Genomic DNA, 26,139 nt, shown 5'->3' on the forward strand with positions numbered 1-26,139 from the left:
GCGGTGAAGCAGTGCTCCGGGGGGGGGGGGGGGGGCTGCACACTCCAGTGGATCAAAGCAAGTTCGCTATAATGCAGTTTCACCTATAACGCGGCAAGATTTTTTGGCTCCCGAGGACAGCGTTACAACGAGGTAGAGGTGTACTGTCCTTGAAAGCCACTGAGAAAGTTCAGTTAGTGCACAACATAATTGCCAACTTAGCCGTTCTTGCTATGTGGAGCATATTATACCTGTTATATCTGTATTTGGAACAACACTGGCTACCAGTTTAATTCTAGATACAATGTGCTATTAAATAAATTATTGTGTCATTTATTTTATTATGAAAGATCATGCTTATGGGTTTGAATTTTACAGCATATAGAGATTTTGACTTACTGAAGGAATTTGGGAAACAGAATTCGATCTCTTCAGGCGCCTTCGTGTCAGATTATTCTCCATTTCATTGACTTCTGATTTTAGTTTATCTAACTTTTTCTTTTGAATCTCAAGTTCACGTTGAAGTCGCTCCATCCTGGCTTTCTGGTGTACCAGTAAAGCTGCAATACATATCAGCAAAACAAAGTCCAATTTTAGCTAATTTATTATCCACCATACTGCAACAGTTGATAAATAAAGATGAAAGCTAACATCCTCCTGGAAAAATGATTCCATAAGAATGTTTTTTCATGCTTCTCACAAGAAAGCTTCAGCCATGTAAGACCACACATCCCATTATACTTCTGAATAAAGTATGAATCAAGTATTTAATCTGCATTAAAATCTAAAGGGTCTAATATATTATGTCTATGTAGTATTGTCTGGTTTTGTATTGTCTGGCTTTGCAGCTTTGACAAGTTGCAAAATTAGGTAACTGAATAATTCTAATGGTGATCCAGTGAACTGTGCGGTATTTGGAAATACATACAAGCACAACACATTTACCATTTTTGTACTTTTCATCACCTGTTTCTTTGTGAAAAAAAATCAAGAAAAAATTAATCACGCAAAAAATCTAAAGGGTCAGAGCAAGAAAATCTCGACAATAAGTCTTCTCACACTAATAGAAAACAAGTTAAACTTAGCCACATATTACAATTTGTGAAAATAAGCTTTTACAAAACCTAGTCAAAATTGTAAAGGGAAAAGTAAAAAACAAAAACAGAAAAACCCGCAAAATCAAATACCCCTTGTACTGTATTCATCTCAAATACCATAGAATTTTAGGCAAACTATGAATACACTATATGAAGTAGATTTTAAAGTAAGGCATGCCTCTATTACAGAACACATTATGTTCCTTGTATTAAATGCAGTTTTTCATGTAAACTGAGCCTTGAATTAAACCAGGAGTTTTACTAATGGCAGAGAGATGGCATGTGAAACAAGGCAGAAAAATAATCCAAAATTTCACAAGTAACTCTGCTGGAAAGTGGTTATAGTTATTACAGTACATATAGCACATACCATTTTATTTCTGAATTCTGACTCATAACTATTAATATTAGCTTCTAATTTCTGATGCTGTTCAGCGTATTATCACCATTATTCACAAAGCAAATACTCCATAGGGGGCTAATATAAACAGGGAGGTTAGGGTTTAAGTCATAGCATTTTAAAAGAGTGAAAATATCACACCAAGTCCAGATCCATTTTGCAGCTTACCCCTTAAAGCAATGCACAGTATTAGACTTCACCATATCATTTCACTTTCTAGCTGTACATCAAAACAAGGATCACATGTATTTATTGCACTCATTTGGCTTTATTATCTATTTCAGGGGTTCTCGAACTGGGGGTCATGACCCCTCAGGGGATCGCAAAGTTATTACACGGGGGTCGCGAGCACATGCCTCCCAGCTAACTAGTAAGTCTGCTGTGAAAAGTGATATTAACAAACATACAAATATCACTTTAAAATAGTGTAAATATAAAAAAATGTGCTTTTAACTTGGGGGATGTGGGTGTCGCAATCAGAGGCTTGGTATGTGAAAGGAGTTGCCAGTACAAGAAGTTTGAGAACCACTGGATTTGATGCACAATGAGAAAACTTGGCAATCAATTCAATTCCTATATACATATTAGTTCACATTATAGACTGCAACTAAATACATCACTTTTATTGGGACTATGTTCTGTAAAACACTGAGTTAAATTAAACTACTATGTAAATTAGTTGTATTTATTAATAAGTGGTAGTAATAAGGGGCTATTTAAAAAGGGTAGGACAGCAAGGGTAGGACAGTCCCTTACAAGTGAAGGGTTCAGATAGATCTGTGATTTGAATAAAAGCTGTAAAAGTAAGTGTCTACGCCTACTCTATGTTGCAATATTCTATTACTATGACCTCACTATTACCCTGTCTGCTTGTTCATTCACCCACCTATTTATCTTGCATTGACTGTAGGTTCTTTGGAGTAAGGACTGTCCTATGTTTGTACGGTGCCTAGCAGAATGAGACTCCAACCTGATTAAAGCCTAAAATTTAATTATTATTAAATAAATAGTCATATATAATGTTAAAAATTTTCAATCATGTCATGTGTTGTTTGTAAAAGTAGTAAAGTAATTCCAACTGGCATGACTTGATGCAGCTGTTTCATTTTCTTTCAGTTGGTTTGGTCTGGTTTAGAGCTGCCTTAAGTAATACACTTTAAAGTTACTATAGGGTGGCAATAGCCACACCATAGTAAAACTGCAACACGACTTCTGTTTAATACAAAAGTTTTAAGCTTCTCTAAATCCACATGCATAGTCAGATTGGCTGGAAATATGCTATAGCAACAGAGGGTTCAGGATTCAGTTTTGGTTGCAAATTTGAGTCATATATACAGCCTCTCCTTCTTCCTAATTATCCTTTTTTAAAATAGGCTGGTCTAAACACAAATTTGCATTGAAACAAATGTTGAATTAAAACTAGTTTCGTAGTTCATTGCAAGTCTGTGTGGACATTTACTTTGGAATAAAAATGGTTAAATAAAATTTAGCTTAATTCAGTTTATTACTTATCTTATCATGCCTTTTTGCACAGACATGGGAAAAAACACTGGGCACTAACCACATTTATCACTGGACTTCCCCTGAGGCGATCTAGTTTGTCACCAAGAAACAGCTGCAAAACCTGACTGTAAAGTTATTGGGGTTTTTTTTGGGGTGGGCGGAATTCCTAAAATACAGCACCAGGAGATTTTTCACTAGAAAAATTCCTTTATGTGGAACCATACTGACTTTCCCATGGATCATCAGTAGAGTTGAGAACCCTTATAACCACAGCATAGACCTTTAACACTTGAGCTTAGGGAAGTCACTTCAAGTCTCCTCAACTTTGAAGTGCATAGAAATAGTTATCAACCAAGACCATCACTACCCTAGGGAAAAGCAACACATCCTTTCCTCCCCACATTGCATCTTGCAGATAAGATGATTTTGTGCAACTTCTCAGTTACTTTGGCAATGGATGGGGCTCTATCTTTGTCCTGTCCTGAGCTCTATTACAGGCTTCCTATGTGATGCCAGGCAAATCACTTAAATTAGGTTTGTATAGAACACACCCTACTTCTGTGAGATTCGGGAGTAATAGCAGCCTTATGATTAATGCACTGGATTGGGACTATGCAGACCTGGGTTCAAAATCCTGGTTTGACCACAGACTTTCTGACCACAGGTATCACAAGGCTTTGTTTTCACTAGGAAAAAAACGAGGCGTTCTTAACTCAAGTTAACTAACTTGAGGTAAAATTCCTAGAGAAGACAAGCTAGCAGTTGCATACGTATTATGACAGAGACTTTAATTACAGCACCCCACCTCATTCAGTGCACAAGATGGATCTGCTCTAGAGATAATCAGGGTTATGTAGTCAATTGGGCTGTTCTCTGTAGCATACTCGGCCTTTGTTGCAGAAGCTAGAAGGTGTGTAGTGAATGAGGCAGTGAACTTATGGAAGAAAAAGGATGATTGTATAATTAAGGCAGCTGAGCACTACCCTGAAAAATGGCTTCTGGTCATGTAATTAAAGACCGCATCATAGTGCATACTACACACAAAGGAGCCAAATAAGGGTTGCACAGACTATGTAATTTACTAGGTTTTTGAAAAACAAACATCCATCCATCACTAGAACTGTACTGACTTTCACATGATGCATCAGCATGGTTGAGACCTTGAGATCCACAGCAGACTTCTCTATTACTTGAGCAAATAAAGCAAATGGGAGTAGTAATTTATCCTCTTTGTGGACCAGCCACTAGAGAGACAGACACTTTGCCAGTGGGTTTCACAGCTATTCTGATAGCTGAGGAATATTGAGACTCAGGAATCCTAGGATCTGGAAGGGAATTTGCTCTAGCAGTCTGTACCATTCTGGCTCCTTCCTCCTCTATTCCTTCCCATCCCTATCCCCAAGCTCCTGCTCCTCATCCCTCTGCATTGAAGTCAGGCTTCTTCCTCCTCTTCCTCACTTCCTGGGCACCAGCAGAAGAGCATTAAGAACATAGGAGAGACAGGCTACCCTGTTCTCAGTTCTGGTGTCCAGAGCTGCAGCTGGTAGGGGCAATTGCAGGAAAAGTCCAGCTCAGCCCCCACAGCTCCAGAATGAAGCATGTTCAGTAGCTCTGTGGGAACTATTCATGTGTTGTTCAGCTGGCATGCAGGAGCAGTGCAGGGAGGGAGCATTCTTAGTTCAGATGCAATCTGTGGAGAATTTTGCTGCTGAACTTTAAACCTCTAGTGAGCATGTGAACATGGAGATTTTTCAGAGGCTTATAACTTGGCCAAACCTGGGTGGAGTTTTATGGTACAGTAAAAGGCACATTCCTGACAACAGGGTGATAGCCCTGCTCAATTTCAAGTCCTTGCACCAACTCCTTCTCCCCATCATGACTTCAAAAGGTACATAGTTGTAGCAGCAAGCCTCTTGAGATTCTCAAAGTGGGAATACGTGGAGGGCATGCCTCTATCCCTAGCTCCTGCATAGAAGGGAAGTACAAACCCCCTTCTCTCTACATGAAGTTTCCAATGTTGGGTAGAGACTTCTCAGCTCACCCTCCCAATACTGCTGCTAGCTAAGCTCACAAACCCTTGACAATCTGACCCCTCCAATGCTACAGGGGTTGCCCTTGAAGAACGTCAATTTTAAGTCTGACTCTCCATTTCCTGTTTTCCCAAGGTTTGTGTTCTGTTCATTCTTCTACTGTTAGCATTCTTGTAAGGGGAATGTAAGAAGACTAACACTGAATTTCAAGGTTTGAGTTTTAGGAATTAAACTCTAAGAGCTAGTCCACACTTAAAATTTAGATGAAACTATAGCTATGTTGCTCAGGAGAATGAAAAATTCACACCCCCAAGTGCCACAGTTAAACCAACCTAAGTCCTTGTGTGGATGCAGCTGGGTCAACGGAAGAATTCTTCCTTCAACCTAGCTACCATCGCTCAGAGAGGTGGAGGTGGATTACCACATTAATGAAAAAAGTGCCTTCATTTTTTATGTAAAGAATATGTAAAATTTTTCAGCATCCAGAGACTAAAAGGTAACATCAAGTTCTGGAAGACAAGGCCATTTTACTGCAGAACTAAAACAATCGTCAAATTTATCTGTAAAAATTGCAAATTTGTACATAAAGGATAACTCATTTTTGCAAAACAAGTTGCAAAAGATACTAGCAACCTTTTTTTTTTTTTTTTTTTAAACTTTAACAGCGTCACATTATTATACAGATCAGCACACTGCCAAAGGTCCTGGAACTCCTTAATATTTAACTGTTCTATTTGGGGTAGAGGAGAACTGTACAGATTTATAACACTTTCGTGCCAGTAGGTGTTGAAAATGTTGAGAAGTAGGAAACAGCCTTCTTTGTCTCTGTAAATTTAAAATCTATTAATTAAACTGCAAATATTTGCATCAACAGGCATTTAATTAGGGTTACCATTCGTCCGGATTCCCCCGGACATGTCCGGCTTTTTAAGCTAAAAATAGCGTCCGGGGGGAATTTGTAAATGTCCGGACTTCCCCCTGATGCAGAGCACGCGTGGCTAACAGTGCTGCCGCCGACGGTGTCACTTACATGGGGCTCCGACACTCAGCCAGAGAGAGCACGTCCTCCTCCTCCTCCCTCCCTCCCTGCATCGCAGATAGGCTCCGGCAGTCTGGAGCTCCTCCCCCGCTGCTGCCCAGCGGCTCAGGCAGTTCCTGAGCAGGGTTAACCGAGACATTAGGTGAAGAAAAGCCAACAACAAGGGGGCCAGGGGGTCGGAGAAGGGGCAGGGAGGTTTTGGAGGGGGCAGTCAAGAGACGGGGGGGGTCGGGAGTTCGGGGGGGGCTTTTTGGGGGTGTGGAGAAGGTTTTGGGCAGTCAGGGTACAGGTAGGGGGTAGAGTCCTAGGGGGCCAGTTAGGATGGGGGGAGGGTCTCAGGAGGGGGCAGTCAGGGGACAAGAGGCAGGGAGGCTTAGGTAGGGGGTGGAGTCCTGGGGGGCAGTTAGGGGCAGGGGTCCCAGGAGGGGGCAGTCAGGGGACAAGGAGCGGGGGGAGGGTTGGGGGTTCTGAGGGGGGGGAGTGGGAGGGGCAGGGGCGGGGCTAGGGCAGGATGGGGCAGGGCTAGGACAGGACAGGGGCGGGGCTCCTCCCGTCCTCTTTTTTGCTTGCTGGATTATGGTAACCCTAATTTAATGACTAATGTCAACAGGTCATATTCACAAATACATCATGCCTTTGAAATATGATTTTATCTCCTTAGGTTTTTATGATCACACTCAGACTGGATATGGTTTTCAACTAGGATATGGGATTTTTTAAAAAAATAAATAAATAGAAAAGTAAAACTTAATTGTGCAAAAATCTCAAGCTATTAAAAAAATCTCCCAATTCATCTATTTACATAAAGGAAACCATTGGCAGCAAATGCTAATGCAACCTGCATCCATGAACATAGTTAATATTATACACATATATACACTTTTGTTGGTGAAGAGGAAAACAAATGTAACTACATTGTCTTCATTTTTCCCCCCTAAATTACATACACAAGTATATTACAAACTCAAATGAAGCACTCAACAGTTAGGAAAAGCAACTTTCATTAGGCCCCCTTGTGCATACGCACTATGGTACGGTCTTTAACTTACATGATCACATACTATCTTTTTTACAGGACTCCTTCCTCACTCAGTACACTGGGTAGATGATGCTCACTGAATGAGGTGCTTTTATCGTCACTGTTCAACATACGTCCCAATACCTTATTTACTGTACATAATTCAAACCCTGCTCTGAACACACATTTATTAATTTCTTCACTCCCTTTTCTATGGTGCTCATCACTATAGTATGTGACAACCATTAATGAATTTTCCTTCATAATACCCCTGTAAGATAATTATTAGAATTGTCATTGTATGGATGGGGAAATAAATACACAGATTGTCAGAAGCGTACACTACTCCTGAGTGTCCAACTTGAGATGTCTATGGCCTAATTTTTCAGAGAATTTAGTATTTTATAGCACTTCATGTGTTCAGAGCACAACTCGTATTGACTTCAGTTGTAGATGTGAGCGCTCAGCACATCCACAAATCAAACCACAAGGTCTCAAGTTGGACATCCAGAAAATGATGAGCACACAATTAGTGATCACCTCTGAAAAGTTTCGTTTAGATGACTTCCAATATTCCATAGGAAATTTGTGGTAGAGATAGGGATAGAATTCAGTTCTCCAGGGTAGCATGCCTTAGCCGTAGCATAAGACTACCCTTTTTCTTCCTGCAGGGTTCTGCCTCATTCACTATATATCTTCCATCTTTGGCAACAAATGAGACAAAAAGGACTTACAGACAACAGCCTCATTTACTACACAACCCTGATTCATTCTCAGAGCACGCTCCATCCTGTGCACCGAATGAGATGGGGTCCTGTAGAAGAAATAGTAGGTGATCATGTAATTAAAAACTATCATAATGCAAGAGCACACGGAGTCCAAATTAAGATTGCACAGACAACCTTAATTCTGTCATTTCCTAACTTCTGAATGCTTCATTTAGCAACCAAACATGTTTTTTGTGTGCAATTTCAGAGGTTTCTAAAAAAGAAATCTGAAAAAAATTCCTTTATGTGGAACCATACTGACTTTCCCATGGATCACCAGTAGAGTTGAGAACCCTTATAACCACAGCACAGATCTTTAACATTGAGCTTAGGGAAGTAACTGACAGCAATAGTAGGTTGACGACCTCTATGTGGATGTATCACTAGAAGCAGATAAGGCACACACTTTGCAAGTGGGTATCAGATATTTGCTGCCATTTGAGGAATGGTGAAACTCAGAAATCCTGGGTTCTGTTCCAGATTCTATGGGGACAGTGTGTTCTAGTGGGCACAGACCATCATGCCTGTTCTCCGACAAGCCCGACCCCTTCTGCCCTCCAGCCCATCCTCATCCCAGTCCACCAGCTGCCTCAGCAACTTGTCCCAGTTCCCCATAACCTCAGTGTCTTGCCACAGTTTACCCACAAGTCCCAGGGCCCTTTGTTCCAGTCCTCACCCTTGCCACTCCTCAGGCTCAGCTCCTCACCCCTCTGCATTCCAACCAGTCAGCTCCCTCCTCCTCTTGCAGGGGGAGCACTGAGAACACAGGACAGTCCCCCTGTTCCCAGCACCACAACAGTCCCTGGCTACCGGGAAGAGCAACCGCAGGGAGAGTCCTACTCAGATTCTGTAGCCCAGGACTGGACTGTGCCAAGTACAGACAATCTTTAGAGAATTTAGCTGCAAAGCTCTAACAAGTCTCTACTGATAATGTAACTACTGAGGTTTTCAGAAACTCATAAGCATGGCTAAATTTTCACAGGGATAGTAAAAAAGGTACATCCCTGACATTACGCCAACCTTCCTCTCAAATTTCAAGTCCCTGGGCCAATGCACGGAGGTGCTAGAACTGCTCAATAGAACTGCTGTAGGAATTTTTTTTAATATGGACAAAACTATTTTCCCCAAACCTTATTCTGAGACACAACTGAACCATTTTGAGTGACGTTTCTCAAAAAATATTCAACCTGAGGCAGATACCTGGCATGGAAAATTTCAGCCCAAATGAATAAAGTTTGGCAAAATTATAACCAAGTGGAAAAAAAACTGGTTACTAACCTTTTGTAACTGTTGTTCTTCGAGATGTGTTGCTCATGTCCATTCCATGTTAGGTGTATGTGTGCTGTGAGCACCATTGCCGGAGAATTTTCCCTCAGTAGTATGTGTCAGGCTGGCTGTAGCGCCCTCTGGAGCCGCGTGCTTATGCACGGATACAAGGAACATCATCGGCCCCGCACCCTCTCAGTTCCAGCTGGCCAGTTGACTCCGACAGCGGGGCAGGAGGGTAGGTCATGAGCAACACATCTTGCAGAACAGTAGTTACAGAAGGTTCGTAACATTTTAAATTCTTCGAGTGCTTGCTCATGTCCATTCCATGCTAGGTGATTCACAAGCAGTACCTCGGGGAGATGGGCTCGAAGTTCATGGCCATGCTGACTGTAGCACTGCTATGTCAAAAGTGGGTCATCTTAGACCTGTTGGTTGATAGCATAGTGGGATGCGAAGGTACGTACCGATAACCAGGTCACAGCTCTGCAGATGTCCTGAATTAGGACCGGCACAAGGAATGCTGCTGACGATGCCTGGGCTCTTGTGGAGTGAGCAGTTAAGATGACTAGAGGTGGAATCATTCACCTGCTTGTAGCAAATCCAGATGCAGGCAGTTATCCAGGACGAGATCCTCTGGGCTGATACAGGTAGCCCTCTCATCCTTTCCGCTATTGCAATGAAGAGTTGCGTGGATTTGCAGAAGGGTTTATTCCTCTCAATATAAAAGGCAAGGAGGGCATATCTAAAATCCAACGAGTGAAGCTGTCATTCCTCAGAGTTCTTGAGAGGTTTCAGGAAGACGACTGGTAGGAAAATGGCCTGGTTGTTATGGAATTGTGACACCACCTTTGGTAGGAAGGCCGGATGGGACACAGTTGGACCTTGTCCTTGAAGAACACTGTGTAGGGCTGTTCTGACATAAGGGCCTTGATTTCAGAGACTCTCTGGCTGAGGTGCCAGGAAGGTGATTTGCAAGAGAGAAGTAGCAGGATGCACAATACTAATGCTTCAAGGAGGGACCCGTGAGCTTTGACAGAACCAGGTTTAAGTCCCCTGGGGGGAAATGGGGGCTCGCGGACCTGAGGATAGTCTTTCCAGCCCCTTGAGAACACTGACCAGCCTTTCACTGGAGGGTGGAAGGCTGAGATGGCTGCTAAGTGCACTTTAATAGATGAGAGAGCTAGAGTCTGATGCTTTAAGTGGAGCAAATAGTCTGAGATAGACTGACGAGAAGAAAGAGATGGAGATGGAGCATATTCAGAAGCCCAAAAAGAGAAATGCTTCCACTTGGCCAAGTAGGTAGCCCCAGTAGAAGGCTTTCTATTGCCTAGCAAGATCTGCCAAACCTGTCCAAGCAAGCCTGTCCTTCAGGGTTCAGCCATACAGTATCCATGCAGTTAGGTGCAGGGAGGCTTGGCCTGGGCAAAGCAACAAGCTTTGCAATGATCTTGTGAAATCAGGTCTGGACGGAGTGGGAGCAAGAGTGCGGTTGTCACCAAGAGATCCAGAAGCGTGCTGAACCAATGCTAGTGTGGACAAGCCAGGGCTATCAGAATAACTCTCGCTTTGTTCCGTTTGATTTTAGGACTGTGTAAACCAAGGAGATTGGGGGAAAAGGTGTAAACTAGCAGGTCTGTCCACAGGAGCAGGAAAGCATTGGAAATGGAGCCTGGACTGTGTCCACGCAGTGAACAAATCTGATGGCATTTCCTGTTCTGCCTGGTAGTGAACAGGTCCACCTGGGGAGGCCCCCACCTTTGGAAGATGAATCTTGTGACCTCTGGGTGAAGGGAGCACTCGTGGTGAGAGGAAAAAGAAATGCTGAGGTGATCCAGCAGTACATTCCAGGCTCCCAGGAGATGTGACGCCTTGAGATGGAGTGCTTTGCGCAGAAGTCCCACAGACGGATGGCCTCCTGATATAAAGCTGAAGATCTAGCTCCTCCCTGTTTGTTGATGTAAAATATGGCTGCAGTGCTGTGTCAGGACCTGCAACACCTTGCCTGAGATTTGGGGAAGAAACACTTGACATGCTAAGCATACAGCCCTGAGCTTCCTGAGATTTATGTGCAGGGAGAGTTCTTCTTGGGACCAAAAGCCTTGAGTCCTGAGGTAGTTGAGGTGGGCTCCCCACCCTAGGTCTAACATGCCTGAGTCTAAGACAACTGATGGTTGTCTTTCCACCAGTCCAGGGAGGCAAGGACCAGAGGAGGAACCATAAGTACTGAGTCCAAGTAGTGTCTGCTCAGGGAGTAAACTGACACTAGCCACAGCTGGAGAGGCCTGAGGCACAGCCTTGCATGCTGAACCATATAAGTACATGTCACCATGTGCCCCAGTAATCTGAGGCAAACCCGAGCTGTTGTGATTAGGTGGACCATGACATTGGACATCAGGTCCAACATGGTCTGGAATTGGGCCTCTGGCAGGAAGGCCCTAACCTGGATTGAGTCAAGCTCTGCCCCAATAAATTCTATTCTCTGAACTGGGACAAGAGTTGACTTCTGCTAGTTTATCAGCAGGCCCAGTGCTTGGAAGGTGACTCGGACCATGCTGATGTGTTCTGTACTTGAGACTGTGACCGGCCTTTGATTAGCCAGTCATCGAGGTACGGGTAGACTTGTTCACCTTGCCACTTGAGGAAGGCTGCTATGACCACTGTACCCTTTCTGAAAACCCAGGGGGTTGCCAATAGGCCAAAGGGAAGAGTGATGAATTAGTAGTGGTGTTGACCCACTATAAACCTGAGAAATCTTCTATGGCCATGGAAGATAGAAATGTGAAAGTATGTGTCATTTAAGTCAAGGGCAGCATACCAGTCTCCTGGATCCAGAGAGGGAATGATGGAGGCAAGGGAGACCCTGCGGAACCTCAGCTTCTTGAGATATTTGTTGAGGTGACACAGGTCCAAGATCAGTCAGAGGCCCCCTTTGGTCTTTGGGATTAGGAAATACCAGGAGTAAAACACTTTCTCTCTCAAGTCTTGAGGAACCTCCTCCACAGCCCTCATATGTACGAGGGATTGCATCTCCTGGACAAGGAGTTGCTTGTAAGAAGGATCCCTGAAGAGGGATGGGGATGGATAAAAACTGAAGGTTATATCCAACCGTCACTGCACTCAGGACCCAATGTTATGTATGACCGTGCTGGCCTGAAGAGTTAGACAGTCCAAAAATAAAAGGAGTAGCGGATCTGAAACCATGACTGATACAGAGCCTTTGGGTGCACATTTAAAAGCCTGCTTGGCCTGGCGGAGTATCTCAGACTCCAACTGGGAGGCTGAGGTGGATGGGAGTGGCTGGTGCCATTTATAACCTCTCCTTTTTTTTTTGTAGGGCTCCTGTTTCGGAGGCGCAGAGAACTGAGAAGGCTGCTGGCCTGAAGTGTTTCCTAGAAGCTGACAGAGTGTAATGGCCAAAGGATCATAGTGTGGCCCTCGAGTCCTTCAGGCCGTGAAGTCACATGTCCATCTAGTCCGAGAACACAGGGGAGCCTTTGAAGGGGAAGTGTTGGATAGACTGTTGGACCTCGTGAGGAAGGCCGGAGGACTGGAGCCAAGAACGCCTCATGGTGTCAGTGGAGGCCATTGTCCTGGCTGCCAAGCCGGCAGCGTCCAGAGCCGCCTGGAGTGAGGTCCTGGTCTTACTCTCCTCCAAGACGGCAGTGAACTCCTGCCTTGAATCTTGGGGTAGGGAGTCTTTAACTTTAGCCAAGGAATCCCACAGATTAAAATCCTATTTCCTCAGCAGAGCTTGCTGGTTGGAGACATGTGGTTGAAGGCTACCTGTCGAATAAACCTTTCTTCTGAAATGGTCTAGTCTCTTGGTGTCTTTTTGCTTAGGGGTAGCGCTCGACTGCCCCTGCCTATCCTTTTCATTTTCTGCAGACCACCAGGGGCATGCGAGTACAGGTATTTGAACCTGCCTGCTGACACACAATACTACTTCTCTGCCCTATTTGAAGTGGGGGGGGGGCAGAGAAGGAGTTCACAACAGGTCCCATCACCGCCTCATTAATGGGCAAGGTCACCTTGGAGGGAGCTGCAGCAGCCAGGATATCACTAAGACTGTGTGAGGTCTCTTTGAGCTCCTCAATTTCCAGACCCAGGTTTGCAATGACCTGCTTAAGAAGGTCCTGATGGACTCTGAAGTTATTGTGACGAAGCAGATTACTGGGTCCCACAACCGCCTTGTCTGGGGTGGATGAGGAGGAGGCTTGTACCGGAGGAGGGGTGTCTTCCTCAACTATGTCCACTGGAGCCATCTCCTGGACATTGGGGTCTGGTGCCAAGTGGGAAGGAGCGGTAGCCCATCTCTTGGAAACCACCAAGCAGGAGCAATAAAGGGGAGGACGCGGTACTGGGTGGAAACCCCAGGGATTCCAGTAAGGCCACTGCATTGGCCACTGACGCGCTGGCCAGGTGCTGGCAGGAGGACAGGCACAGAAGTCTGGTGGTGCATAAGCTGGGTACTGGGACGCGTTTTAGGAGGCACATAAGGTTCCCCTTTGGACTCAGAAGAGGAGTCTTATCTCAGAGACCTTTGTACCTGCTTCTGCCTCCATAACATGCTGGGGTTCCGGGAACCGGCAATGGACTGGCGATGGAGATGCCAGATCAGGGAAGGCTTGCCCCTAGAGCAGTGGTTCCCAAACTTTAACAGCCTGTGAACCCCTTTCACTAAAATGTCAAGTCTCACGAACCCGCTCCTAAACATGAATATTTCTAGGGATTTTCTCCTTTATCTGAGTATAAATTATAAAAGCAGTGATCTTGGAAATATAAATTTGTTTTTATGACATGCTTATTACACACTATATTATTAATTATTAATCATTACAGTATTTTTAGTACATTATGAAAACAGCAACACTCTGCCAAGATCTCACTTTCGTAGCTTGTATCACTTCGAATAAGCCGGTTATAAGACAAGGCTCTTATGTTTCATCAAGGAGCATCAGATGTGAAACAGCATGAAGGTATTTAAGAAGCCAACTCAAAGAATTCCTCCTACACAAGCATTCAGGTCTTGAGCAGTCCAGGCAAACAACGCACGTTTCAATAAAGCTTAAACTTGTTCTTCATAATAATTTAAAAAACAATAGTAGCTATTTAATTTTAAAAACAGCAAAAAATATCCACCTCTCTTTCCATTTCTTATAAGGAGTCTTGAAGTTTAAATCTCCTCAGTGTGATAGATATGCTTGCTTTGATCTGCTTAGCTCTTGGAAGTCCAGGGGCTCCGGGCTGCTGGCCCCGTGCTGCCTGGGGTACCTAGGGACAGCTCTGTCCACCATTAGGGAATTTCCCCCCCCCCCAAAACCCCCCTGTAACATTTCATGAACCCCAGTTTGGGAACCATTGCCCTAGAGGGTGCCGGGGGGCCCAGTGCCAGGAAGAAGCCCGACACTCCTGTCCCCTCCTGCTTCTGGTCACCGGAGCGGATAGGTGTCCCATTGAAGTTGAAGGGACCGGCAGAGAAAAAAGGTCCCTAGCCACTTGGAAAGCCTCTAGGGTTGATGGCATTTTCAGATTGCTGGCACCGCTGTGGCTTTTGGGACTCCGTGGAGGGTCCTGCACCGGGCTAATGCTCTAGGCAGAGTTGACGTTGCCATTGCGCGCTCGGGAGAGGTAGAGTGGCCTGGCACTGTGCTGCCTTCTCCCCACTTGTCTCTCTTCTGCACTGGCGAGTGCCCTCTGTTGGTTCACTGCTTCTTGTGCTTCTTTCTTGGCACCAGTGTGTGAACAGTGCAGGAAAGTGCTCGGTGCTAGGGGAGCGCTTCACACCAACGCTGAAGTACTTAATGCCAAATTGGAGCGGCTTGGCTCATACTGGTCTGAAGATGGCTTCCCATAGGGATAGCCTTCAGCCTAATGTTTCTCTCCTTTTTAGTGCAGGGTCTGAAGTCCTGACAGATCTGGCAGTTGTCCTTCACGGGAGTTTTCCCCAAGCACTTTAAGTAGCTGGAGTGCAGGTCACTCACGGGCATAGGTTTGACTCAAGGCTTGAAGCCCGGGGCATACCCATCCCGTGGGGGCAAAGAAGTCCCTCAACGATAGGAACTATCTACTTACACTAACTATATACACTAATGCTAATTACAAAAAATTTTACAAAGATAGAATCCAAAAACCACTGGGAAGAAAGCAAGAAAGGTTGTTCCAGCAACCACCCCGGGTGTAAGAAGGAACTGAGGGGGTGTGGGGCCAGCAGCATCCCTCGTATGAGTGCATGGCTCCAGAGAGCGTTGGAGCAGGCCCGACAGATACCACCGAGGGAAAAGTCTTCAGCAACAGTGCACATGACGTGCACACACCTAACATGGAATGGACATGAACTAGCACTCAAAGAACATGGTCTTATTATGAAAAGTATCGGGCAACCTTACCGACAGATGTTGCTACCTGCACCAGCTATAAGATTAAAAAATTAAGCTGTTTTGTGATATAAGAGACCCAAATTAAGGGACAACAGCTTGACTTCTGGTTGCTTGGACCAGGCAGATAAATCATGATCATGCATCTCAACTTCTGAATGATTTATAAGTGTAGCAAAGGATTAAAAAAAGCATAGCAGTTAGTGTAGCTGAGTGGAAGAAAATATGTTCCAGAAATCTGGAGCATTCCTCTGAATACAGAACACTTGAGCAGCATTACACATGAGTGAAGGCTGAGGGCCCCTGAGAGGATAGAAGCCCCCACTAAATAGAGGGGAAGGGACCCCATAAAGTCAGTGCAGAGACAGCTCCTGACACGCAGCTTCATGCTAAGTCCATACCCCACACCATGCATTGTCCTTTTGTCTCTGAAAACTTGCCTACCCTTTTGGAACTTAATACACAATTGGGGTTCAGTGTAGGCAGGAATCAATCAGCAGTTTTGGAGGATGAATTAGTTCCTATGCAACCAGCGGCCCTGAAGCAGCGCTGGCACAGGGAGTTTGGCCTGGTCATGATGCATCAGCTGTTGATGGTAGATGCAGTTAGTACCATAGTAGGAATCATTGTCCCAGGGGCATTTGGAATTCAGAGCAAGGTCTGGTAGGAGCTGCAAGCAGCAGAAGCCAGTACCACAAATATTCTCTCAAGGAAGTCAGAACAGAAGAAAAACTGTACCAGAAATGCGGAGCACTTGAACAGTATGATCATTATATAAATGCAAGATTTATTTTCCTCCTAATGCATATTTAACAAAAATATTAACGGAGATGGGATTGAAACACCACAGCATTCAAGAACCCCCTAACCTAGACAAGGAGTGCACAAGCTACTTCAATATTAAATTTACCTCCTAACAGTTGATCTGAACAACGTTTACAGTAATCTTGGAACAAGTCTTATGTCAATTTCTTTTAATGCTAAATTGGTTGACAATAATTGAAGGGTCTCAAAAAGTTTTGTATCCTAATAAGTATTGGAAGGCTCAATCTGCATCATTTCCAAAATATTATTGTATTACAATAATCCTACTCCTCTCTCTGTTAACAAAATACATAAAATGTTAATCCCGCTATTCTCGTGTGTTTATAAGAGGAGTCCTTATCACTACACAATTCATTTGATTTTCATGTAATCTCATCCCCTTTCCTTCACCACACTACTATTTAGATTCTTTTTCATATTTGTTTATAACATTATATAAATAATACAAGTAATAGAACTTTAAACATCCTTATGGATGTCTGACAATAGAAAACAGCGAGGTAAAAAATTCACTCCTACTCAAATAGCTTCCAAAGTCTGGATTCCTCACTTTCTATATAACATTTGCAAAATGAACTAATAAGGAAAGCAATATTCAATGGGAACAGTGCCTGTCAACTGTCATCTGGTTCAACAACCTGTTAGTATGTCTGAACATTTGATTTGTTTAAAATCAATTGAAAAATGAGAAATCTTTTTCAGAACAATCTCTTAAAATGAAGTAACCACCCTTCCAGTCTGGTAAAGTAAAGAATTCTATCTCATCTGCTAATTCAGAAAAGGCTCCACAAAACAGAAGGTTATTATTGATAATTGAACACAAAACAATAGAACCTCTATTCTACTGTCAGGTAAAAAGTTAAAACTGCTTTACCGTGCAAAGTTAAGGAAGGATTGATTCAAATGTGTGTTAATTATAAATTCATATTTCTGATTTAGAATATGTTCCAGAGTGCAATGAACAGGAGTTATTTTGTCAATTCCAAAATGGCTGATTGGTGGTTCTTGTTTTGAAATGTAAGGGCTAGATAACTTGGTAGAAATCTCTACAATTTACATTAAGAATATTACCTTGTGTGTAGGCAGCATCATCAGATCCCACACTCAATTTCCGTGCATCACTGATCCTATCCACATGTGCTAAAACAGGGTCAGTAAGATGCTGGATACCCTCTGGTTCTGCATAGTGATCAGGAAGGTTTAGAAGATTTGTAGGTTCAAAGGTGGGGGATACTACCCCTGGTGAAACTGCAGGGGGTTTATTTGGAGAAACTGTAATTTTAAAAGTATATTTTGTGTTAGGCTGTGTGACCACCACTCGAGGAGAGGTTGCAGTGGTGTTGTTGCCCACTGCTCGACTCTTGGGTGGATGGTGATGAATAAATGCAGGACCCATGCTTACTTGACCAGACATATTCCTAGAGGTGGTAGTTACACCAGGATTTGTTGATATGAAGAGTGTTGGTTGGTTCCGCACAATTTGCTCATCTCCTGTTGTGGCATTTGCTGAAATATAGACCTTAGGTTGATTGCGTGTGATCACTTCATCAGTATTTGGTGGACTGGCAGCTATGTAAACAGTGGGCTGACTTCTACTTAATGTCTGGCTGTTGAGGGAAGAAGGATTAGTGGAAGTGCGAGGACCAGATGAACGCAGCTTTGAAGAATTGTTTCTCTGTGGTGGTTCAAGTTTGATTTCAATTTGGTTTTTGCGAGGTCCTGTTGAGATATTCTGAATGTTATATTGGCTATGGGTAGCAGATTGTGAGCTACCAGATGAATGAATCATGGGTGCTTGTGGAGTAGTGGGTGAACTGATAGGCATATAGACATGAGAAGTTTGGTGGCCTTGTTGGTTTGGCTGTGATGACTGTTGTGATGAGGTATGTGGTAGAGGACTGGATGTAGGAAGAGTAGTCCAGGGACTTGGTTGTGAAGGCTGGTAGACTTGCTGAGGATGCATGGGATTAAACTGAGACACCCAACCTGGATGCTGCTGTGTCTGTCGAGCTGTACCACTTGGAGTTGTAATATAAGGCCTAATATAGATAGAATTTCCCTGTGGACTATTAAGTACAGGTGGAGGTACACCATGTATGTGCAAAGACGTAGGGGTATTGCGACCAGGCTGAATATTTGGGGCTAAAGTTACCATAATGGGGTTGAATCTGGGTGTTTGCTGAGAGAGGCTAGATGCTCCTTTGCTGCCTATGTGAAATCCCAGGTGTTGTCCTGGATTAGAAGTACTAACTGTATTAGCCATTCCAAAGACATTAAATCCCTGTGGAACTTGAGCTGGTGCTGTCTGTGGTTCCTGCTGAAACAGTTCGCTATTGGGCTGACTGCCTTGAAGATGTCCATCACTAATGCTGTGCGTTAAAGTCCTACTTCCATTCATTCTACTTCCTTCTCGTCCATGGTGATACACATTCTGTGACTGCAAATCCAAGTTAAGAGATGTCATGTGATTTCGTAGTCCAGGAATCCCAGAATCATCCGAAAAACCTAGGTCTCCTTCACCGTAGAGATACTTCGTGCTCTCCTGAGACAGAACTGCACAACAGGCATCCAAGTTATTATTATTCTATAAAAAAACAGAGTTTGAAGTTATTGATAAAATAAGGTCATATGCTTACATTGCATCATTATTAAAAAATTACTATGCAGCATCAAATGAAAAGCTTTGGGTTCTTGGCCAGCACAGCTGCTACACATGTATGAGGGGCTTGCATGTGAAGCTTACTATTATGAGAACTGTGACTCACTCCCTGGCACCAAGGGCGGAGATTTGCATTGTTGCAGCAGTAGTGATAGGGAGATCCTTGAAAAGCTAATACGGTATGGTACTTCTTGGATGAATACTTTTGCTATTTTTCCCCACTTTCAGAACAATCTTCAGCACTGATCAAGACTCTGCTGAGGGGAAACTGACAGAAGGGTTGACTTCACAGTACCTGTATATTACCAGTAAATAACTTGAAAAACAAAAACAAAATATATTTTAAATGTTTTCCTAAACATTTTAAAGACTGATTCCATAACATAATACCATCTGCTGACTATAAAATGGCAAATTTATAAACAGAAGAAACATGCAGATTAAGGAAAGTGCACAAGAGAACATTAAAGATACTTCAAATAAGAATTTAATTTGAACGAACAGCAGCAGCATATGAACAATCTATTTCACAAGATGAAACACTTTAAATAGAAGAAATACTGATTACTGTGGCATATTTAAACATTCGTACCGTCTACACCAAAATTCCCCTAATAGTCCACTACTTTCAAAAGCTTTAAAACAACCTTTTGTATTGGGATAAACTTAACACACAAACTTGAATCTGATGACTTTTTAAAAAATGTAAATGTAAAAAATATATAAAAAGAAATGAGCGAAATGTGTTTGATTACCTCGAACGGAGGTAATCAGAAACCCATAACTTTTTTTTTTTTTAAAACAGAGTTTAAAAAACAAATTATGCACACTCTTCACTTTTTTCTCTGACTTAACTGAGGGCTCTTAGAGCTTCCAATTAACCTTCTTTAAAAGAAACTAAAAAAAGATTATTGAAATTATTCAGTTTCCTGTCCTGAACCCATAATCATCTTCTCTTTCACCTGCTCATATTTTATTCAATTTTCATAGAGTGATATCTAAAGAAAACAAGTATACTTAAACATATTTCTTTTGTAGTCAAGTGACTAGTATGCCATGACCGCTACCAAAACGAGTAATTATAATCAAATAACGTAGTTCGAATAAACGAGGTGTACCAAAAAGCTAAATACATATAAACGAACTAGGAAAAAATACCGATATCAAGGAGAACATATGCAGCACTAGAATAATAAGAGTACTGTTCAAAAGTACAGCTCTCAATACCTATATCAGCAAGACAAATTAACTCATGCTATATGCTTTTTATCAAATTACTTCTATTAAGTAGCAGACAGAGGGCCCAATCAGGATCAGAGCCTCTCTGTGTTAGGCACCCCACCAAATCATAGACCACTGTTACTCTGAAGAGTTTATAATCTTAGATGCAACAAAAGTAAGGGGAGAAACCCTAACAAGAAAATGTTTATACAGGCCAGATGCATATACAGCTTGACTGTTTTGAGTCTTGTGAAAAAATACATTATAAAATAAAGATAACAGGACAGGAGCCCGAATGGCCATCTATCTAGCCATTATGGTAAAGCGCTTTGAGAGCCAATTAAAAACATTATATAAAGAGCTAAGTATATTATTATTAGTTGGCAATTTCTGAGAGCTATCGGGTCTGAGAGCTATGAAGGAGGACAAGTTAGTAGTATACATACTAGCTTGGGCTGGGCGTTCCAGGGATAATGGGAGACATGGAAGAAGGCATGAAGGTGCCTGTGGGAGAAGCAGAGAAACGGGTGATGGAAGCTCGCACTACAGAATGTTGTTGTAGAGGGAACATTAAGATACAGAAATGGGTAAGTACGGAGAGGCTAAAACATGAGGGTTTAAAGGTAAGGACTAAAAGCTTGTACTTGATGGAGTGGAGATAGGGTGACCAGAGGAGAGATGTGAAATATCGGGACGCGCGGGGAGGGAGTGTGCCGGCGGAGAAAAAAAAAAAAAACAAAAAAAACCCAAGAGCTGCCAGAGCATAGGAAAAATTGGTGGGGGGCTGAGCACCCACTGGCAGCTCCACGCACCGCGCCCCCACACCAGCTCGCCTTCGCTCCGCCTCCACCTCCCCTGAGCTGGGGGCCGCGTCCTGCTTCTCCCCCCTCCCTCCAGTGCTTGCGCCGCCATACAGCTGATTAGTGCAAGCCTGGGAGGGAGGGGTGAGGAAGAGGAATGCGGCGGGTCCAGGGCGGGGATTTGGGGAGGGACCCAATGGGGGAGGGAGGGGGCGGAGGGGCATGAGCCCCCTCCGCCTGTGCGCTGGAGGGCAAAATATCGGGACAATTCGCATCCCGATCGAACATTGGTCAGGACATGGGACAAACAAGTAAATATCGGGACAGTCCCAATAAAATCGGGACGTCTGGTCACCCTAAGTGGAGAAGGTAGAGCCAGTAAAGGGACAAAAAAGTGACAGACAGAATGACAGACCAGAAAGATCTTAGCAGCAAAATTTTGAATGGAGCTAGGAAAATGGTGGATACTGAGAAGGCCATCGAAGGAAATAATACAGGAATAACTAGCCAAGCTTGCGAGGCCCATAGGCACAACTTGATAGCATTTTTTCGCTTGGATGTAGTGCAATAACTTTTGAATGCTGAAACCAATCAATTCCAAAATTTCAGATACTCTCAGCATCGACAGAACCCTATTGATTTTTATGAAAACCAAAAGGAGGAAATGGGGCAACATGTGTACAAAGTCACACTTCTAACAACCTCACAAAGAACAGGAGTACTTGTGGCACCTTAGAGACTAACAAATTTATTTGAGCATAAGCTTTCGTGGCCCACTTCTTCGGCTGAAGCCCATGAAAGCTTATGCTCAAATAAATGTGTTAGTCTCTAAGGTGCCACAAGTACTCCTGTTCTTTTTGCGGCTACAGACTAACACGGCTGCTACTCTGAATTCTAACAACCTGTTTATTGTCTATAGACCAAAGAATGGTTTGATGGCAGAAATGAATACAATACCCCTCATTTTAGCTCTGTCCATATCCAACTGAGTTTAAAATGTTGACACAATGAAAGAGAAAGATGAGGAAAGGAGATTAACAATATGGGGGGGGGGGGAGGAGGAGAAGAGGACAGGAAACAAGGGCACACAGAGCTTCTGACAGGAGGAATGGGGGCACATACAAACCTCTTGGCATGAAGTAATAGGGGATACAGAGCTCCAGGAGGGCAGAGTGGGTAATGGAGAGCACCCAGAGCGTATGAGAGAAGGGGATTGCAACCAGTTCCTGAAATAGAGGGGAGCTCATAAGCTTGTAGGGAAGAATGGAGGGATTCAAGGAGTCCCTGATGTGTGCAATACATTTGGCCAACAGAAGCAACAGTGTGCAACTCCCTAGTTTAAACAAGCTTATGCTGTGTCCTATTAACCATTCAACTAGCCTTCTAGTTTCAAGATAAAATATACAAAGAGTAGACATGTTGACAGTGAAGTGTTCTGCTTAACAGTAGCTTTCTTATATTGTGCTTTTTGTGAAGCAATATTAGCTGCTCCACTGTCAGTTGCAACTCAGTTTTCAATATAAGCTTAATTTTGAACCCCTCTTCTAAAATCCACAAAAACACACAACCATTTTGGCCTAAAAAACTGATGGGGCAGATTTGGAACAGATGTAAAATTTTTCTACACAATTTAAAGTGATCTGGACAAGAGGATCCTGAAGTCAAGCTATTTTTTGCCATTCTGTAGGAAAACCCAAATTAGATGAAGCATAATTTAGTTTCTGGGACTTTCCAATTGATCAACTAAATTTGATCCTGGTTTCTAAGTTTCAAGACTAGTTTAAAAAATTCTCATCTTTTGATTTTGTAATACTTCTATGGAATGTTTGCTCTGACAAGCTTAATATAAAATGACTGCTAAGATCATTTCAACCAACCAACCAACATGAATCTATAGCCCATTTCTTTTCAGAGAAAATTTCCACTAGAAGGCTGGCTAGGGCCCATCTACTGATCAACCTCCTTTCCCACAACCCTCACCTCCAAGGCTACCCCTTGGACCTGCACCCCCCTGTGCATGTGCACCTCCCTCCAAAGGCTAGATCTCAGTGAATCTATATGAAGGACTGAAGAAAAGGGAAGCAGAAAGTAAAGGTAAAAGTATGTTAGTTTATAAATGAGCCTGAATAAATACTTGTAATTGAAGGGAAATAAAGGTTTGTTATATACACACCCAGAGAAAGATTGCTCTGTATACAGTAACTCCTCACTTAAAGTATCAGAGGGGTAGCCGTGTTAGTCTGAATCTGTAAAAAGCAACAAAGGGTCCTGTGGCACCTTTGAGACTAACAGAAGTATTGGGAGCATAAGCTTTCGTGGGTAAGAACCTCACTTCTTGCATCTGAAGAAGTGAGGTTCTTACCCACGAAAGCTTATGCTCCCAATACTTCTGTTAGTCTCAAAGGTGCCACAGGACCCTTTGTTGCTCCTCACTTAAAGTCATCCCGGTTAACGTTGTTTCATGCTGATCAATTAGGGAACATGATTGTTTAAAGCTGTGCAGTGCTCCCTTCTAATGTCGTTTGGCAGCCTGCTTTGTCCACTGCTTGCAGGAAGAGCAGCCGGTTGCAGCTAGCTCGTGGGGACTTGTAACCAGGGTGGACCGGCAGCCCTCCTATCAGCTCCCCTTCCCCTAAGTTCTCTGTGCTGCAGCCACCCAGTAGGCTATCAATTGCCAGGCAGTTCAGTTGTACCTCCCCCCACTGCCATGTGCTGCTCCTCCCCTCTGCCTTGGAGCTGCTCCCAGAGACTCCTGCTTGCTGTGCAGGGGAGAAAGGGGGGGATAATGTCAGGGTGTCCCCCTCCCCCCTGCTCCTGCACCCTGCTTACCCCTTCTCCATATAGAGCAGGGAGGGGACACGGATGGAGAGAGACAAAGAGAGCTTGGGGCAGCAGCTGCTGTCTCAACTTCCTGATCCACTTAAAAAGACAATGCACTTAAGAGTGGGTCAGCTTACTTAAAGGGGCAGTGTCCATCTCTCTCTCTCTCCCACACACAAGGTGTGTGTCTGTCTTTGTCTGCTATGCTGTCTCCCTTCCCTCATGTTCATGCTGCCTTGTGTGAGAGGCTACATTAAAAACAATGTGTTAACCCTTGAGGGCTCAGCTGAGTACTAGTTCATCATTTAGCAGCAAGGCATTCCCTGGGAAATATCCCTCCCTCTTCCACCCTCTAACTTCACCACCTCAACCAAGCTTCACAATCATCATAGCTGTGAACAGTATTAAATTGTTTGTTTAAAACGTATATGGTGTGTATATCTATATAATATATAGTTTTTTGTCTGGTGAAAAAAAATTTCCCTGGAACCCCCCTCCCCCCCATTTACATTAATTCTTATGGGGAAATTGGATTCGCTTAACATCGTTTTGCTTAAAGTCACATTTTTCAGGAACATAACTACAACGTTAACGAGGAGTTACTGTATTCACATTTAGGGGTATTACACCACCTAGTGGTGCCTAACAGCAGAACTTCTCCAAGAAGTGTCCATTGGATCAGAGGTTCTCAAACTTGGGGGTGAGTCCCCTTAGGTGGGGCAGAATGCATTCAGGGAGGAGCATGCGAAGCTTTAGCCAAAAAACCCCAAAACTTATTTCACCAATTTTACCCACAGAAATGAATAACTAGCAAAGCTAATTCCTCCAAACATATCAGGTCCTCAGATGGTGCTGTGCATTTTGACGGATTTCTGTTAAGCTTGCATAGCATTATACAAAGTCATGACCATCTGTACATTAATCCGTTTGCTACGACACAGTGTGCACATTTAAATTGTAAGCATAGACCTCAATCACTATTTTGCTTTTGCTTTTATTACAATGGGTCATTGGGTTTATTTGAATCAAAGCCTTACTCTTTTTAATATTTAGTGAGAGTCACATGGTGATTTTTTTTTAAATTGGTATATGTACTTGTGTGGTGGGGTGTGTATACTACAGAAGCAAAGAAGGGGAGTGCGATCAAATAAGTTTGAGAACCCCTCATTGGAGCGCTCTGAAAAGCCTCCCTCGCACCCATGGCTCCAAATGTTCTTAAGACACTGCTACATAAAGACGCACAATGCCCTCTACCCCCTCAGTTCCTTCCACCACCAGAGACAGAACAAAAAGGGACTCTGAGAAAGAAGGGAAGGTGGGTGGGAAGCATGAACATGCAGAGCCATCTCAAAGCACTCTACATGTAAGTAACCTTCATTTCTTCAAGTGGCTCTGCACATTGCCATTGTAATAAGCCAGAAGATGGTGCCTAAGTGCATGCAATCAAGTCCAGAAGGATCAATGGTCTATGCCTCGGGGTAATAGCCAGAGGATTCCAAGTCAGTTGGGAGGAACCTCGGGGTGGCTGCCTTCTTTGTAAAGTGTGTGGGTGGGGCCTCAATGAAAGGAAGGAGGACTGTGTTGCCCTAGATAGGGATGTGCATGAGCCCAGGGAAAAGAACTTGTGACGGACACTGTATCAGAAAGTATCTTGTGTTTGGATACCTCCTCTATAGCGATAGGAGAAGCAACTTCTGCACTTCTGAAAGCAGAATACTCTCACAAGAAGCCTCCATTTGCTGATAAAATGGGCTAGCCTGTTTCCAAACAGAGAAAAGGAAGGATCCTTGCTGATTGGTTCTTGACTCTCAACCCTCATATCAAATCTATTTAGGCCTTGATTTAAAAGACTTCTTTTTATGCTTGCTCTGGAATGATGAAGGCTGCTGAGAACTGTTGATGTCTTTAATTTTATGAGAAATAAGCCAAAAACAACTGTGGATTATACGGTCTCTGATAACAGAAAGGAACAGATCTCCTGCTAGTAGAAGAAACCAAGTCCAAAGAACGGGCCTTCGATCTTGTCTCCAACTTCTCCAGCAATTCATCTTTCTTTTCACTGAAAAGATCTCCCCTTTGAAGGGAAGGAGATCTTCCACTTGAATTCTAGTATCCAGAACCAAAGAGGAGGAATGAAGCTATGCATGTCTCCTCAGAGTAGAGCATTGGCTTCTGCAGTTAACGGAAGAGTCTGAGACATCAAAGGAAATCCTGAGAATGATCTTTGCCACATTTTGACCCTTCTTTAGGATCACATTTTCCCATCTGCTTTTGTCATCTGGCAAATCACGCCCCCAAAATGCCAACTTTTCCCACAGATGGAATAGATAGCAGGCCA

At 43.4% G+C, this 26,139-nt stretch overlaps 1 protein-coding gene across 1 annotated transcript in view; it reads right to left on the reverse strand.

Moving 5' to 3' along the window:
• Positions 1 to 26,139, reverse strand: part of TAB2 (TGF-beta activated kinase 1 (MAP3K7) binding protein 2) — a 128,641-nt gene that overhangs the window by 12,638 nt on the left and 89,864 nt on the right. Inside the window, exons 3-4 of the mRNA XM_029911026.1 lie at positions 17,373 to 18,885; positions 379 to 539 (exon numbers count right to left, since the gene is read on the reverse strand). Of these exons, the coding sequence (XP_029766886.1) occupies positions 379 to 539; positions 17,373 to 18,885 (1,674 nt within the window). The remainder of the gene's footprint in view (positions 1 to 378; positions 540 to 17,372; positions 18,886 to 26,139) is intronic.

The sequence above is a fragment of the Terrapene carolina genome, unplaced genomic scaffold (assembly GCF_002925995.2).
Source record: "Terrapene carolina triunguis isolate 2854851 unplaced genomic scaffold, T_m_triunguis-2.0 Scaffold85, whole genome shotgun sequence".
NCBI classification, from domain to species: Eukaryota; Metazoa; Chordata; order Testudines; family Emydidae; genus Terrapene; species Terrapene triunguis.